Here is a 17,961-nt window from a genome sequence, read left to right as displayed (position 1 = left end):
AAAGAAATATTATTTAAAAACTCGTTTGCATTCTAAGATTTTACAAGGATTATATCATTAACATTAAAAAATACGATATTATCTCGCGCCAAGTCACGGACAGCAACAAACACATCATGCATTTATATATGAGCCGTTTAATTGCGAATATCTTAGATCTTCGGATCGTAGATTAATAAGATATATTATAATAAAGAAAAATTATTATCAATATCTAGATATTGTGTTAAATAATATAAATAAGTAAAATAAGTGAAAATTATAGCAACACCAAGTTCTTTAGCATTAAATTTATTACTTTTAATTATTTTAATCATTTATTTTACCGAAAATAGCGATAGTTTAAATAAGATATAAGCTTATTTCATATTCGATGCTGACTTCCGTTATGGAAAAGAAATACTCGATTAAATGCCTACTAGGAGGCCTCCCACTTTTAAAATTAATATATTTAGTTGTTGTGCTAAATTGTGCTAAGTTTGAGCTACATTGTGCTCGAATATTAAAAGACGTGATAATTTTTATATATGCTAGATATGGGGAGCGTGTGTAGAAAAATCATATATATGACTAATCATATGACTAATCTATATACCTATTTACACTACTTAATGGAATAAATATATTTTTTACGATATGATAATATCTATTTTATATTATAATCTGCATGTGTCTATAAAATGCAAATACAAAATAAGGCGTGCAACTCAATATATAGTTAATCATTTATTAATATAAAAATACATATAATTGATTTAATTATAGGATATAGCATAGAATATAATATATGTATGTATATATATATATATATATATATATATATATATATATGTATACATACACACACATACGTAATATAAAAATTTACCTTTTTAAAAAAGATAAAAAAAGGTGCCAAGTACAATAATATAATAATATACAAAAATAATATTATTTTTAAACTAAAAATGTGAAAACTACTGTAAAAAATTACTATAATGTGCAAAATAGTCTTAATTTTCTACCAAAACAGTGATATAAAAATTGTAGTGCGCCAAGAATAAAAGCTTGTACAAGTTCAAATAAAAATATTTTAATTTAAAACACTGTTGTGCAAAATAGTTATTTTAATTTTCAAAAATAATAATGCAATAATAATTTATTTTTTATCTGATTAAACTATCCAGAAAATATATAACTACTATTTTTTATAAGTTTTTTTATATATAAATAAACTCTTCCTACACTATTTAAATTAAATTAATACTTTGGGACTCCTCTGCATTATTATGCATGTTTTCGCTACTTAAAAATTTAAAGAATCATTATTTTGAAATTCGAAATACAGAGATTAAGCACAAGAATCTAATATTAATTTTCGAATGTAAAATTAATTTACTATATCACAATTTAATTACCGGTTGTTGATCGACATGTATGTCTAGAACCATTCTATAAGATATGATGGTCGATGACATGTCCATATAAAAGAATTACAAAATACTATTTAAAAATCGGTTCGGACTCAACATTCATATTTTAAACAATTATATCATACATGACACATGTCATGAGTGATTGAAAATTAAAAATAACGATAGGTCAGGTGGCGCCGATATAATTTATTTCCATATTGAAACAATGCACCCGCCAGAATACAGCGTTCTAATAAAACAGAATTCTGCGCTCTTATTACCTGTATTATAACCGCATAACTTTGTAACGTTTGATCAAAACTTAAACTGCCCGTCCAAATTTTTGCGTAAGACCGCACAACTCAATATTCCGCTCATATACATACATTGACCCCGTCATAATCAATCGCTTGTCAACACCGCTGCCGAATTATATACAATACAGCAATCATAATAATCATCGCACCGATTTACGAGAATTATTCTTATTTAAGCGCTCTTTAAATTTTACGATTGAATATCCATATAGTTATACAAGCGCATATATCACATACATGCCTACACAAAGAAAAATATCATTCTACTGCCAAGAAAAGCGATTATTCAGTTTATTTTTCTGTTTTTAAGTAATAGTTTTCTTCAACAAGAATATATTCTTGATAATAGTCTTAAAATATATTATATAGTTTTAAAATATACAAATTAAAAAACGAATAAATAGTTTAAGGTTCAGTGTATAACAAATAATAAAAAAGTAATTAAAATTCCGGGTCAATGAACCGAGATCGCGTATCTTGTGGCGACAAACAAAAGAAACAGCACCTATATATTATTTTGGCAAAGATGGAAAAACTGTGAAAATAACATATGGATCAAGTGCAAGATTTATTGACAATAGACAAACGTTTCTACCCCATTCGAGTTCTCTTCAGTGAAAAAAATAATTAACTAATTGACAAACGCAAACAAAAGAGTCGAGTGGTACAAAACATTATTAGCATGTAAAAGTCGCAAAAATAAAATAAAAGTGTCATTGCGCATCAAAGATTAATTTATGTCTGTGAACGTGTGCAGACATGACGCTCGAAAATTATTTATAATAACTTACAAATTAACAATTATGGAGTTGCCGGTATATAAAGGTATCGGAACGCATAAAAGACAGCGACGAATCTGTTTACGCATGAGAGACAATAACCAATCAGTGTACATGTGCAAACATGACACTCATCTTAGGCGTTGAAAAGTCTCTAAAAAGGATCGTTCCTCAATATAAAAGCATGGCAAAATCCAAGAATTTAATAATCAGAAGTAGCGAGTCATTAATGTGTTTATGGTCCTGAAAATTACCGTGGTAAATCTGTAAAAATTACAAACAGAAGGAAGCAAATTTTGCAAGAGGAAAAATCGTCTTACAATTCATTCAAGAATTTGATATTTTAAAGACAAACGTTTGTTCAGAATCACCCTGTATATATACATATATATAATATGTAAATATTGTTATCTCTGAGTGAAGTAAATGTGTAATAGATTTTGATATAATATTAATAAAAAATATCAAAAAATTGATCCAGAGAAAGATAGGGATGTATGTGGGAGGAGGTCGGACGTGTCTTTACGCCCATTTGATCAACGAGCGACAGAATCCATCCGTGGCAACGGCATTGACGCATATCCTGTGGAGAGAGCATTCACACATTTTTCAGCCTAACGAATAATTGCTAGAAAACAATATTCGCAGACTAGAAAAATATGTGAGGCGCTAGTGGCTGGATCGGGAATCGAACCCGAGTCTTTCGCTTTCCGGGCAACTGCTCTAGACCACTGAGCTATCCAGATCTCACACCTAATGCTGCTTTTTAACACAGTGATATGCGACTCCAGAGCGATGTTGGTATCTCACTCCAGGGATGCAATGCCGATTGCCACGGAGGATCCCTGAAAGGTCGCTCGCTGACCAAATAAGTGCCGGTGGAGGTATTCGCGTGTATGCTGGCTTCCGACTGACCTTCCGTATGAAACGGCACCGACGAGCACAACGCCGTAGAGTGACCACATCCCCCAAGATCCCTCTTGTATATACTAAAATCCCCACTGTACCCAATAGCAGTGGCGGATGGACCCTAAGATAGGGCCGGGGCAGGCCTCCAAAAAATTAGAAAATACAAATTGTAAAGAAAATTAAAAGAAAGACTTATAAATATGTTATTAAAGTGTAAAAATCAGGGATAAAGAAAGAAACAAGAAATACACAAATACATATTTGATAGCTGGAGATTAAAATTATAACTGTGTCAAATAAAACGATCAATGTACGATAATATATTAATCATCGATTAACAATTATTTTTTACCACTGTAGTCACTCTTAATAATTTTAAATAATCTTTTATCTACGATAGAATCCTTTTATTGCAAAGTGATATCAGTTGAATCGAACGAATTCTGCGCGACGGTTCGCTTTTCCATAAAGATTGACAATCTTTTTCTACAGAGGAACCATCTCTGACTTATAGTATAGTTGCAATTGTTTGAGGATGCGGTTCACGTTGAGTTGCTGAAAACATATCACGTCTCTGGCAACCGAATCGCTTCAGCAGCAGCTGCTTAATCTTTCTGTTCCATACAAATATGACGAAAATATAAAAGTACTGTACAACGTTCAGTGCAAAAAGAGTATACCGAATGGCATATAACGTATTATTCTTATACTGCAACACATTAATATTTATGCACGTTTTTATGCAAATAATGATAAACAACACTTTGGTTATCTTTAAGTTCAACTTAAACCTGTAAAATAATTGAATAAAATAATTAAATAATTGAAAAGAAAATATGTGTGTATGTGTTTGTGAAAATTTTATATCTTTGATGAGATTATTAATAAGTTTATAATTGAAAAAATTCTAAAGTCATCCACATTTAATGAAGAAAAATATTTCCGATAAATCATAAGTATTTCAGTTTCAAATATCTTTCAATAATATATATTTTAAATATATTTTTAAATGTTATGTTAATAAAATTAAACTATATAAAATTATAATAATACCAATTTTAAAAAACAGATGAAAGAAAAGAGAGAATAAGAAAGTTTTTATTAAAAAGATTTTAAAATATGTGATTATTGCGTCTTTATGAAATAAGAGACATACATATACTTTCTTTTTCTATCTTTTCATTTTTATACTTCATTTTTATGTTCTATTGTTTATTATCTTCACCGAAAATCGTCAATTTTTTGGAGAGAACGCGAGCATAATTAAAAAGCGGATGCAATATTTGCTTAAATGTATTATAAAAACACACTATTGTACATACAAAAATGCCGTTTCAAAATGATAATCTCTCTTTCTCTCTCTTATTCTTGTTGAAAATGAGAATAATATTGTTGATAAATTTTTATTTATTAATTTTTATTTATTATTTATTAATATTATTTATTTATTAATATTTTAGATATAGCATATATTTTTATTTTTATTTATTATGTATTAATATTTTATATGTAATATATGTAAGTTAAATTATCATGCATTAATGTAAGAATGTTGCTTACATACCATTGTTTTTTGTCCTTGTAACGCCACTTGTCCGAATCTTTCAGAGAGGCAATGTCTTTGTTGTAATACACGATTTTTCGTTTCGTAAAGAAGGATAAACAAATGCTACTGATAATAGAAATAATTACAACTCCGTTATAGTATAACCAATATGCCTCATTATTGTCTGAAAATGTGAAATAAATTTTTTTCTGTTCCTCATATTAAACCGCGTTTTGTAAATGCATCAAATATATTTTTAATTTTTATATTTCAACAAGAATACTTAAATTTAGTATTATTTTCTATTTTTGTATTTTTGCACTTATATGTGTTAACATAAAAATAAAAGTATGCATTATCTGTTAGTGCAACATTTACTTACTAGTAATCCAACATCTTTCGTCGAATTTAAGTTGGAAGTTATTTGATCCAACAGGAACAAAATATACGATACCACAAATAATAACGAGCATAAAGGGGATTCCCCATCCACAAAGAGAATATATCATTTTTTTCTTTTGTTGTTTCATCATTTTTTGTGACGAAAATTGGCTGCGAAGCGTAATTTACATTTTACATTTTACATTTAGCGAGTAAAAATAAAAGAAATTACAATGTAATCGAACATTAACATAATTGCGTTTGATCAAGAATTTTGAGTGGAAATCTTCCATAAATAAAAATTGATTTTCATTATTCAGCAACACGGTATGATAAAAACTATGCATTCATATCTGTTGGCATATATAATGGACGTGACAATAACAACTTTGAATTCAACTTTCATTTAGCAGATGAAATTTTAGCAGAAAAATTAAAACTGTTAAAAAGTTTGATTTGTTTACGTTAGAGAAGAAAAGTAAGAAAAAAAATAAATCATATCAATGTCATATAAAATAATATTATATCATATTTTTTTTTGAAGATTCTTGAAGACGTTAAAAAGAATAGGAATTATATAAATAATTCAAAATATCAATTTAGTAACATTACTTGATTTTTATAAATTAAATATAATCTCATAGAATGAAAAAAATCAATCTTTAGTGAAATCTTTATAGAAATTTTGAAGAAAATGAAGAAAAGATATATATTTTTATATATAAAAGTGCAGCCTATAATTTGTGTGTGTACTGAATTTATAATGTCTTAAGCCCAGTAATTTACATTCTCAGGCAAAAAAGACATGACAAAAGTTTGCATAGAGATTTTCTATATTCTATTTAAAACATATTGTTTCCTGAATTGCTTTTATATATATCTTAGCAAGTATAATGTGAATGTTTATATGTATCATAAACGAATATTTTTTATATTATTGTATAATATAAATCAATCTTACAAAGATTCACAAATTTATAAAAATTTATATTATAAATAAAATATATACATATAATATAGAATATTTAAGTAGCTTACCTAAATGTATGCCAGATATCGAAACTCATCACATTTAACCAGAAAAAACTTCCCAGAAAGGAATAGTATTTGATAAAGGCTGAAATAATGGAATAAATAATATATCTATTAGTACGAGTTTCTTCGGAATGCCGATGCAATTCAGCTATATTATATGTGATAATAAAAAAAATTGGATATGAATTGAATTTTTATACTGCAAACTTAGAAAGAAACTATATCTTTATTATATGTTAATATTTAACTTAATATAATTTTTAATATAATTTTTTTAATGTAATTTTATAATTTTAGTATTTTTGTAACTTTTTAATAAGGCATAATTCTGTGAAATTTTAACTGCATAAAAAATATGTAAATAATTTTAACATTATTTTAAAATATTATCAAATATTTTTATATACCAAACATATCAAATATTTTTATATAATTTAATTTAATACTAATTCTTGTATTTTTATAATTATAAAAATTATAAATATTATATTCAAATTATCAAAAGTATTAAACCGCAAGTATAAATTGACATTCCTAAAAATTTAGATGGGGCGTGTATTGGTTGTGTTGTTATATAATTTGAATATGTTATACCAGATGCGTTACAGATGAGGTTCCCTAAAGTATCCTTTTTGATTAGTGTATTCAGCAACTCAACCGTGTACGCAACGAATACTAATCCGCTATATCTACACAGTATAAAGGTATATATATTTCGGAGCTCTGGCCCTATGAAGTACACTAGGAACATCATCAACGAAGACAGCATAACTCCTAATTGGCCGCATGAAAATACGATCATAATTGGACTAATCGGAGAGAATATATTTTTTCTTTCATGGCTTATGGTCTTATTCGTGATTTTCTTTATAATGTCCGAACAAACGTGCATACTAAATTTGTTTCCAGCCATGCTAGCGAAGCAATAGGATGTTGATTCGATGGTTGTGTTGTAATCAGATAGATACAAAGAGCCATCGGCAAAAAACGTATTAAAGATAGGTCTAAACGAACGGTATCCAGTCTTCTGACACGGGTTGTGGACGACCAGAAGAAATACTTCGTCTACATCTTTACTTTCGTTTTGTAACGAATTATTAACGTATCCATACATGTTTCCCAGGAAAATAAAGTTACCCTTTTGGGCCTTGCATTTTCTCTTAATCAATTGTTTACCGAAAGGACAGCATAGTCGAAAACAAGTAATATTGTCACACATCTTGTATGGAATTATATTTTTTGTTGTTATCATAGTTGAATGATTGTTTTTATTGTTATCAATACTAATATTTTCAGAATACTTGTGCCAAACGGATTCGCTCTTGTTTTTAGTGTTCTTCAAGCTTTCATTTGTATAACTTGCATTTTTATTTGTAATCTTACTTATGATCTTCTTCGTAGTCTCAAAGCAAATTTTCACAGCAAATATATGGCCATCTACGACTGCGAGGCAATAGGACGTTGATTCAACGATTGTGTGGTAATAAGATAGATACAAAGAACCATTGGCGAGAAAGAAAGTTTTGGAGTAAGGATTATGCAAATAGTGTTCAGTTTTTTGACACGGATCGTGAACAACCACAAGAAATGCATCGTCTACTTTGTCATTTTCATTTTGAAACAAATTATCACTAATGTAACCACGTATGAATCGCAGGAAAATAAAATAACCCTGGTCAGGAATGCAATTTCCGTCAATTAGGCGATTACCCAAAGGACAGCATAGCCGAATACAAGTAAAATCGTCGCACATTTCGCTCTTGTATGGAATTACATTGCTTTTACTATTATTTCTATTGAAATATTTAGGTAAATCATAGTTTTCCTGTGATGTAAAATTTTTCTTGTCGTCAAACTCTGTTGAATTGATGCAAGAATCTATTTGACTATCATTATGCGCTGGATATATAGTTTGATTACATTGTTTCACGTAATCCTTGCGGTTGTTACTCGTAAAATTGATACTAGGATTTTCATTCAAATTATACCAATCTTGCTCTTCGTCATCGTTTTTCATCGTTATATTTTCAAGAGATTGATATCGAGGCGTCGTCGGTCGAATCGACCAAAATATCGAAAATGAAGCGATGAATGGTAATAAGCAAAACCAAAGTACGAGACTTTTTCCATACATCATCAATTATTTGACACGTTGAATTTACTTGTAAAAAACTACACTTGACTTCTTTTTATAACAGCTGCACAAACGGATATCTAACGGTCACAATAATACATAAATTAAGAAATAAATTAAAGAAATAAAAAAAACGAATAATTTTGTAATATTGTAAAGATTTAATACTGTTTACTTGCAACGAAAAACGAATTTTTTTCGACTAATTTGCGAATGTACTTTCGTAAAAAAAAAAAATAATATTAAACAGATAATTCAATAATTCAAGTTTTCTTACGGTTTGGAACGGTGGCAAAAGATGTATTAGTTTATTTCTGTTAGTCTCACGATTCTGAAATTTGTGATTTTTGCTATGAAATTATTGATTTTATTTTTTATAGAAGCTTGTCGTTTATGAAATTGATAATATCTGAAGTTTATGCTTTATATAAATAATGTGTCGTATAATTGAAATGTTCACTTCCACTTGTATGGCTTTAAAAATTTTTATCATTTTCAAATTAAATTTAAAAATTATGTATGTTATAACTGATAAAAAGATTATTAACAGTAGATTTTAGCTTTTTCACTGATCTTGATGAAATTGATTTTTTGTCGATATTTTCATCCTTAAGATGTACTAGAAAACATCGTGCGAGAAACACGATGAGACTATTGGAAATGACGACTCGTCAAAGAAGCGGTCTGCGTGCTGCTGTAAAATATATAGTGTGCTGTAAAATATACAGTGTGATTTGAAAAAAAGCTTTATTTACAAACTTCTACGGATGGTATTTTGATTAATCCAGCGACAAAATAAATGAAATATTTTATCATTTAAACATTTTTAATCCATCGATGATAAGCCGTTTTCGAAAAAAAACTAAAAATATAATAAATTAATACATAAATTAGATACGCGATTAGCTAATATGTTCGAAAGGAAAAAATTTGTTTATTTATATCAGATGTTTATATACAGTCGAAAAATTTCTTCTCAAAAGCAATAAGTCAATAATATAAATATAACAGAAATTTTATTTATTTCAGTATCAAATTTCTTTCAATTTTATTCATTATCTTTTGGTTTACAAAAGAAATAGGATTTACAATTCAAGAAACGGAATTATTTCGAATATATCACTCTATACATATTTTTATTTTACTCTATAGATAATAATGTTACTAGTATACAACCGGATAGAGAAATGTTATCTGAAAACCAGTTTGCATTCTAAAGTTCTTTATCGATGACATCAGTAATAACAAGAAACACAGAGTTGTTTCGCGCCAAATCATAGATAACAAGATAAATCTTGTATTCATATATAAACTGTTTAATTGTGAATGTCTTAGATTTTTGGATCTCAGGTCCATAAGAATATCACAATAACGAAGAATTATTATTAATATTCAGATATTGTGTTAAATTATAAATATATAAAATAAATAAAAATTATTATAGTAACCCCAAGTTTTTTTACATTAAATTTCATTACTTTTAATTTTTTGAATTTTATTCCATCGAAAATAGCGATAAAATATAATTTTACCACATAAAATATAATTTTACCACATAAAATATAATTTTATATTATTTTATATTTGATTTTGACTTTTATAGAAAAAAGAGAACTAAATTATTTTAAATTTTCAAAACAATATGCATGTATACAATAATATTTCAAAAACATTTTTTAAAAAGAGTACTCTTGATATTTATGAATATTTGTATCACGCATTTAATAATAATATTGTTGCGATAAAAAAAATTTATATATATACATATATATATATATATATATTTTATATATATATATATATATATATATATATATATATATATATATAGATCGTCTCCTAAATTATTTTATCTTCGTAATATATATACTTAAAATATGCCATAATAATACACACAAGTTATTTATTGTAACATTTAATACAATAATAACAATACAAATACAAACGTTGGAAATTGATAATGAGTGAAATAAATATATCAATAGTTTTTGATAATATAAATAAAAAGTGTTATCAAAAAGTTAGAAAATACAAATTGTAAAGAAAATTAAAAGAAGAGCTGACAAATACACCATTAATTAATAAAAATCAGAGAACAAAAAAGAGTCTTAAGGAAAGGAATAAACAAACATATATCTGACAGAAGGAAATCAAGACCATGATTGTGTAAAACAAAAGGATCAATAATATAAAATTCATTATCGATTAAACAGTTGTTCCAGCACTGTAGTCATTCTTAATCACTGGATATAACCGTTTTGATCTACGATAGAATTTTTTTGTCGGCAAAATGTCATTAAAGATCGGTCGAATCGGACGATCTCTTTGCGCGGCGGTTTGCGTAAGGATCGGTATTTTCCCGTGGAGAACTCATCTCTGATGTAGTGGTATTGTTTGAGGATGCCATAACGTGTTGAGTTGAAAACATATTGAAACTCTAGCAACCTAATCGCTTTAGCAATTGCCAAATCCTTTTCTTCCATAAAAATATGATTATAATGCAAAAGTGTGTTATGTATTCCAGTGTAACATATATATACATATATAACATATATAATGGAAGATACGTTTTCATGATATAACACTTGAATAGCAATCAGGGATCAGTATATGCAATAAGTAATAAATAGTACTTTAGTTACTTGTACACATAACTTAAACCTGCAAAATCATTGAATAAATAATTAAATAATTGAAAAGAAAATGTATGTGCATAAATATTTTATTAATGGTGATAATTAATAAGTTTATAATTGAAAAAATTCAAAGTTACCCATGTTTAATGAAAATAAATATTAGCAATATTAGTATAATAATAGCAATAAATGCTATATTAATTAAATTATACTTCAAAAGAAATGATAAGAACATAAATAATAAAAAGGCTATGAGAGCCAGCGCAGATATTATGCACGCAAGAAAATTCAAAGTTAATCAATAATTAGTAACAAATTTATTAAATAAAGTTGTTGAATATTGGAATCAAACCTACCGAATCGGATCTACCGAAATCATCTTCCATAAATGTTGTTTATAAGATTGCAAGGACTGTAACGCGTCTTATGTGGGTCAAGCGGGTAGACGACTTCAAACTAGAATTGAAGAATATTGTAAACACATCAAATACGTCGAATCGCTCAGTAATTACAGACCATAGATTACAATTGCATCATGAATTCAAGTGGGATGAAGTGACTATATTGGATAAAGGACCAGTTTTTCATAAACGTCTTATTTCCGAAATGTTTTTATTAAAAAACAAAATAATAGTTTGAATTTGCAACAACTTTACTTAATAAATTTATTACTAATTATTGATTAGTTTTGAATCTTCTTGTGTGCATAATATCTGCGCTGGCTCTCATAGCCTTTTTATTATTTTTATGTTTTTGTTTCTAGAGCCATTTGTCTATTATTTCTTAATAATGAAAACTTGGAAAGATGAAAAAAGAAAAAGACAAAGAGAGAATAGTAAAGTTTTTAAGAAATACGATTATTACGTCTTTATGAAATAAGAAACAATTACAATACAAAAAAAGAAAGTCGCCAATTTTCTCAAGCTAACACGAGGATGATTGAAGCGGCAATATATACTTTTATAAGATTAATTATAAAAATATAATCAAGGATCTCTGAAAAATGATAATATCTCAATGTCTTTCTCTCTCTCTCTCTCTCTCTCTCTCTCTCTCTCTCTCTCTCTCTCTCTCTCTTACTATTGTTGAAAATGAGAATGCCATTGGTAAACTTATCTTTATTAAGAAATTTCAGCACATATCTTATTAATAATTATCAGCCATATCGATGCAAAGATATTGCTTACGTACCATTGTTTGTTGTCTTTGTAACGCCGACTCTCCGAATCTTTCATGTGATGAGCAATGTCTTTTTCATAATACGCGATTGTTTGTGCTGTAGAGATACACAAGCAAATAATACTGATGCAGGAAATAGTTCCAATAGTGTCATATATAATACAACATATACATCAAGCCTGAAAATGTAAAATAAATTTCTTATTGTTTCTCATATTAAATCGCAGTTTATAAATGCGAATATATATTTAATTTCCATATATCACAATTTTTATTTTTATGTGCTAGCATATCTATTGAATTATCTATTACTATAGCATTTATTTACCACCAAACCAACACGTTTTGCTGAAATTTGGACGAATATTATTCGGTACACCAGGAACAACATCCATAATGCCACAAATAATAGTGAGCATAAAAAGGCCTCCTCAGCCGAAGACAGAATATATGATTAACTTTTTTCTCTCTTGTTGTTTCGTATTTCTTAGTGATCGCAATTGTCTGCGAAGCGCAGTTTGCATTACATTTATGAGAATACAATACATTTATAAAAATAGAAAAAATGCAAATACACATTAATACAAATGTTTTCGATTAAGGTTTTTACGCAATCTATTAAAATTGATTGATATTAAAATATACTCGGCGATAATTCCTCTTTCTTTAATCTGATTTACATTATCCAATATTACGACATGATAAAAACTATGTATTTATATTATATATGGTGGCATATAACATGTTTATGTTTGTTTATGTTGTTACGAAGAGAAGGAAAGAATAAAATGATATTAACTTTTGATTCTTAAAAGACGCATTAAAAAGAAGAAAAAATTAGATAGAGCTGATGTTAGTTACTATAAATAATTCAGAATATTAATTTAATTAATATTACTTTGTTTTTAAAAATTAAATATAATCTTAACTAAATCTTAATTAAATATAATCTAAACAAAACGAAAAAACAATATTCAGTGAAGTCTGTAAAAATTTTGAAGAAAATGTAGAAAAGATATAAATTTTTATTTATAAAAGAGCAGCCTATGATTTCTATGTGCTAAATTTACAATGTTTTAAGCCCAGTAATAGTTTACATTCTTAGACAAATTACACGACATAAGTCTATATATATTCTGTATTCTATTCAAAATTTATCGTTTCCTGATATTATTTTTATATTGTTGTAAGTAAATAATGATGTACATATTTATATATTATAAATAAACATTTCGTAGTATTTTGTATAATATAAATCAATCCTATAAAGATTAACAAATTTATAACAATTTACATTATAAATTAAATAGTATTACGCGCGCGCCCGAGTCGTTGCGGCCCTGCCGTTGTCCGGATCCCGTGGTCAATTGTTTATAAACAACGAGAGTCAGCTGAGTCGGAAAATAGCTGTCGAGCTATACGGACGCGTTTCGATCCGCGGCTTATTAATATCGTTATTGTGTGTTCTCTGAGTTCTGTGTTCTGTTATTAAAGTTCTCTTAATCATTTAAACCGTGTCATTATTTACGAGTGCGCGGGTGCCGCGTAATTAGCGTGTGCCGATTGGTTGTGTCGCGCGCGTTCGATAAATATCGTTCCGCGGACGCAACAATATATATAATACGGAATATTTAGCAGCTTACCTAAATGTACGCCACATATCGAAACACATTACATTTAACCAAAAATAGCTTCCTAAAAAGGTATAGTATCTGATAAAACCTGAAACAATGAAATAAACAATGTGTCAATTAATAAGTTTTTGCCAAATATTGAAATTCAAAATTATATTATATATGATTATAAAAAAATTATAGATTGTAAATTAATTTTCTGTTCTGCAAATTTATAAAGAGAAACCATATATTTATCATATATGCTAATATTATAACTTATATAATAATTTCTTAATGTAAATATTTCTGCGAAATTTTAACATGATTTTAAAATTCACCAAATAAATTTACTATTAATTCTTGTGTTTTTAAAGTTGTAAAAATTACAAATTATATATTCAAATTATCAAAAAGTATATTAAATCATCAGTATGTCAGCATGCATTGATAATCCTAATATCTCTAGATGTTGCATTGGTTGCTTTATTATACAATTTGAATATGTTGTACCACTAGCGAAGCAGATGATGTCCATATCTCTTGATATGATTAGCGTATCTATCAGTTTAACTGTTTCCGCGATAGATATCAAGCCGCTGTATCAGTATGAAGCCTTGTATATTACGGAGTTCTGACACTATGGAGTACACTATGAACATCACTAGCGAAAGTAATATACGTCCTATTGCGCTAAACGTATATGTGATTATATATGTTTCAGTTTCTTGCATTAAGCGTTTATATCTTATTGATTCAACCATGAATTTAATTTCGATTTCATTCATAATCTCCAAGCAAATATTCAGAGTAAATGTGTTTTTACGCACATTAGCGAGACAATAAGATGTTGATTCGATGGTTGTGTTATACTTAGATAGATAGACGGAACCATCGGCGAGAAATGTGTTATTCTAAGGATAAAGCGGTTAATAATCTTGACATGGATTTTGAACAATCAAAAGAAATAATTCTTCTCTTCTTTCACTTTCATTTTGCAACGAATTATTAATGTATCCATACAAGTTTCGCAAGAAAATAAAATTACCCTGTACAGCAATGCATGTTCCATTAATCAGGATAGTACCGAAAGGACAGCATAGTCGAATACAAGTAATATTGTCGCACATATTGTATGAACTGATATGATTTTTATTGTTATTTATATTAGAATTTTTAAAGTACTCGAGCGACGTGGACTCGCTCTTGTCTATGGTGTTCTTTAAGTTTATCTTTGTAATTTTCTTTTTAATCGGATGAATTGCATCTTCATTATAATTTATAGTCTTATTCATGATCATTTTTACTCTCAAAACATTCACAGCAAATATGTCGTGATCTACGGTCGCGAAGCAATAGGATGTTGATTCGATAATTGTATTGTAATAAGGTAGATATAAAGAGCCATTGACCAAAACGTATTATAGTAAGAATTAAGCAAATAGTGTCCAGTCTTCGGACACGGATCGTGAACGACCAGAAGAAATAATTCTCCTATCCCTTTCCTTTCGTTGTTTAACGAATTATTAACGTATCCATTATTTTTCAGGAAAATAAATTTACCCCGTTCGGCAATGCATTTTCCGTTAACCAGATAATTACCGAAAGGACAACATACCGAATACAAGTAATATTGTCGCATTTTGTACGGAACGATATTATCTACTAGCATTTGATTATCATTCTCATGATTCTTTTCAGCACGCGCTCGAGATTTATATTGTATCAAATCGTAATGCTCGCGGTTATTTATAAAATTGACGCTATACGTGTACTGCATATCATCGTTATTTTTGGTAAAATTTTCATGCAAATTAGACCAATCTCCTTTGTTGTTATAATTTCTCTTCTTCTTCATCATAGTATTTCCATCAAGTTGATATCTAATCGTTGAATAATCTTTTTCTTCGTTGTCACTCGTGAAATTTGTTCCAAATACTGAGAATGAAGCGATGAGTAGAAGTATGCAATACCAAAGTGCGAGATTTTTTCCACACATCATTGATTACTTAACGTGTTGAATTTACTTGTGAAAAAATACTCTTGATTTCGTTTTACGATAGCTGCTCAGACGAGTATCTAACGACCACAATAATATATAAATATAAAAAGTAAAATTATGTATTAAAAAATTAAAAAAATAAAAGTGACATTGTAAAATTACGAATATATAATGATGCTTATTTAATGCGAAGATTTTCGTGATGTACTCGCAAATGCATTTAAAAAAATAACAATGCCGATAAGCAAATATCAATAACTCAAGTTCTCTAATTTTCGAATGATAAGAAGAATGATAACAATTTCACAGATGAAGATGTATTTGTTTACACAGCTATCAATTTCACAATTTTGAAATTTAGAATTTACTGAAGCTTTTAGTTAATGAAAATTTATAGTTTCTGAAGTTTATGATTTAATGCGAGGCATAACATAATTACTTATTTTTATTTATAATATATGGCTTTAAAAATTTTTAGCAGTTTTTTAATTTGATCTATCCATCTATTTGCGATTTTGAATGAGTATAAGCACTACGCCTAATTTTTCAAGAAAATTAATTTTACGTTCTTGTTTTAGTGCAGTATACCTTTAAAAACTTTAAAGTTTTAACAGTATGAAAATAAAGTGATCAAACCAATGAAATCTTAATTATTACCACTTCAATAATTATTATATACGTCTCGAAATTGTACAGTTTGAAAGTTCTATATTAATTTGGTGCTATTTATCTTTTAGTTATGCTAATTAAATGAAAGAAACTACATATTAAACGTGAATATATGAGTGCAACAAAGTCAAGTTACTGCATGTTTTTTCTTTCTTCCAGTGAATCATTGAAACACAAAAAATTTTGTCGAATTAAATTTAAAATTGTTTACGATAACCCTTATAAAAACAACATTGCAATAGATTTTTAACTTTTTCACTAAACTCGAAATGAAATCGTTATTGTTATTTTTATCTTTGAGATATACGGAGAGAAGATCGTGCAAGAAACGCGATAAGACTATCGAAGATGATGACTCGTTGAAGAAGCAGTCTGTGTGCTGCAGAAAAACCATATATACAATGTGATTCAAACAAAAAACTTTATTTACAAACTTCTATGAATAGTATCTTGATTAACTTCACGACTAATTTGATACATACATTTTATTATTTATATAATATTATTTTTATTATTTAGATATTATTATCATCGAATAAACCTCCCATGATAAGACGCAACGTTTTCGAAAAAATATAGTAAAAATAGATTCATAAATCAATCATTAAAAATAGATCCTTAGGCAATGATTAGTTAACGCTCGAAGGAAAAAATTTTTTATTTACATCAGATGCTTACATATGGTTGAAAATTTTTCCTGCAGAAGTGATAAATCGATATTATAAATATAGTAGAAGTTTTATTTATTTCGGTAACAATTTTTTCTTAATTTTACTTATCATATTTTTGGTTTACAAAAAATACAATATTTAAAGATGAAATTATTTGAGAAATATATATTTTATTTGTATTTTTATTCCACTCTATAGATAATGATACTAAGATGAAACCGAATAAAGAAATATTATTTGAAAACCCGTTTGCATTCTAAGATTTTACAAGAATTATATCATTAACATTAAGAAATACGATAGTATCTCGCGCCAAGTCACGGACAGCAACAGACACATCATGCCTTTATACATGATGAGCCGTTTAATTGCGTATCTTAAATCTTCGGATCTTAGATCTATAAGACTATTATGATAAAAATTATTATCAATATCGACATATTGTGTTAAATAATATAAATAAATAAAATAAGTGAAAATTATAGCAACACCAAGTTCTTTAGCATTAAATTACTTTTTTAATTATTTTAATCATTTATTTCATCGAAAATGGCGACAGTTTACAAAATATATAATCTTATCTCATATTCGATGCTGACTTCCGTCATAGAAAAGTAATACTCGATTAATCGCCTATTAGAAGTTGGCCCACTTTTAGAATTAACATTTATTTTGGTTGTTGTGCTAAATTGTGCT

The 17,961-nt window shown here is 27.8% G+C and overlaps 1 protein-coding gene and 1 pseudogene across 3 annotated transcripts; both read right to left on the bottom strand.

The window, feature by feature from the left end:
- Positions 1-2,260: 2,260 nt before the first annotated feature.
- LOC145966309 (uncharacterized) lies at positions 2,261-9,154 on the bottom strand. 3 transcript variants are annotated; one of them, XM_083090321.1, is made up of 7 exons: positions 9,044-9,153; positions 8,773-8,826; positions 6,956-8,575; positions 6,365-6,443; positions 5,328-5,497; positions 4,964-5,129; positions 2,261-4,190 (listed from the first exon to the last, which is right to left on the bottom strand). In XM_083090321.1, exons 3-7 carry the CDS (start codon positions 8,496-8,498, stop codon positions 3,908-3,910), a joined length of 2,241 nt encoding a protein of 746 aa, XP_082946447.1. In that variant the 5' UTR covers positions 8,499-8,575; positions 8,773-8,826; positions 9,044-9,153; the 3' UTR covers positions 2,261-3,907. The 3 variants fall into 3 exon arrangements, with proteins under 3 accessions (XP_082946447.1, XP_082946445.1, XP_082946446.1); XM_083090319.1 differs by having other exon boundaries at positions 8,773-9,154; XM_083090320.1 differs by having other exon boundaries at positions 6,956-8,826.
- Positions 9,155-14,344: 5,190 nt separating this feature from the next.
- LOC145966410 (uncharacterized) lies at positions 14,345-15,925 on the bottom strand (annotated as a pseudogene).
- Positions 15,926-17,961: the final 2,036 nt, after the last annotated feature.

Source organism: Camponotus vicinus, unplaced genomic scaffold (genome assembly GCF_025532165.1).
Source record: "Camponotus vicinus isolate PSW18456_S1 unplaced genomic scaffold, iyCamVici1.0 SCAF_2, whole genome shotgun sequence".
Lineage (NCBI taxonomy): Eukaryota > Metazoa > Arthropoda > Insecta > Hymenoptera > Formicidae > Camponotus > Camponotus vicinus.
The sequence above is the reverse complement of the archived record's forward strand: the minus strand, read 5'-3'. Positions and strand labels throughout refer to the sequence as shown.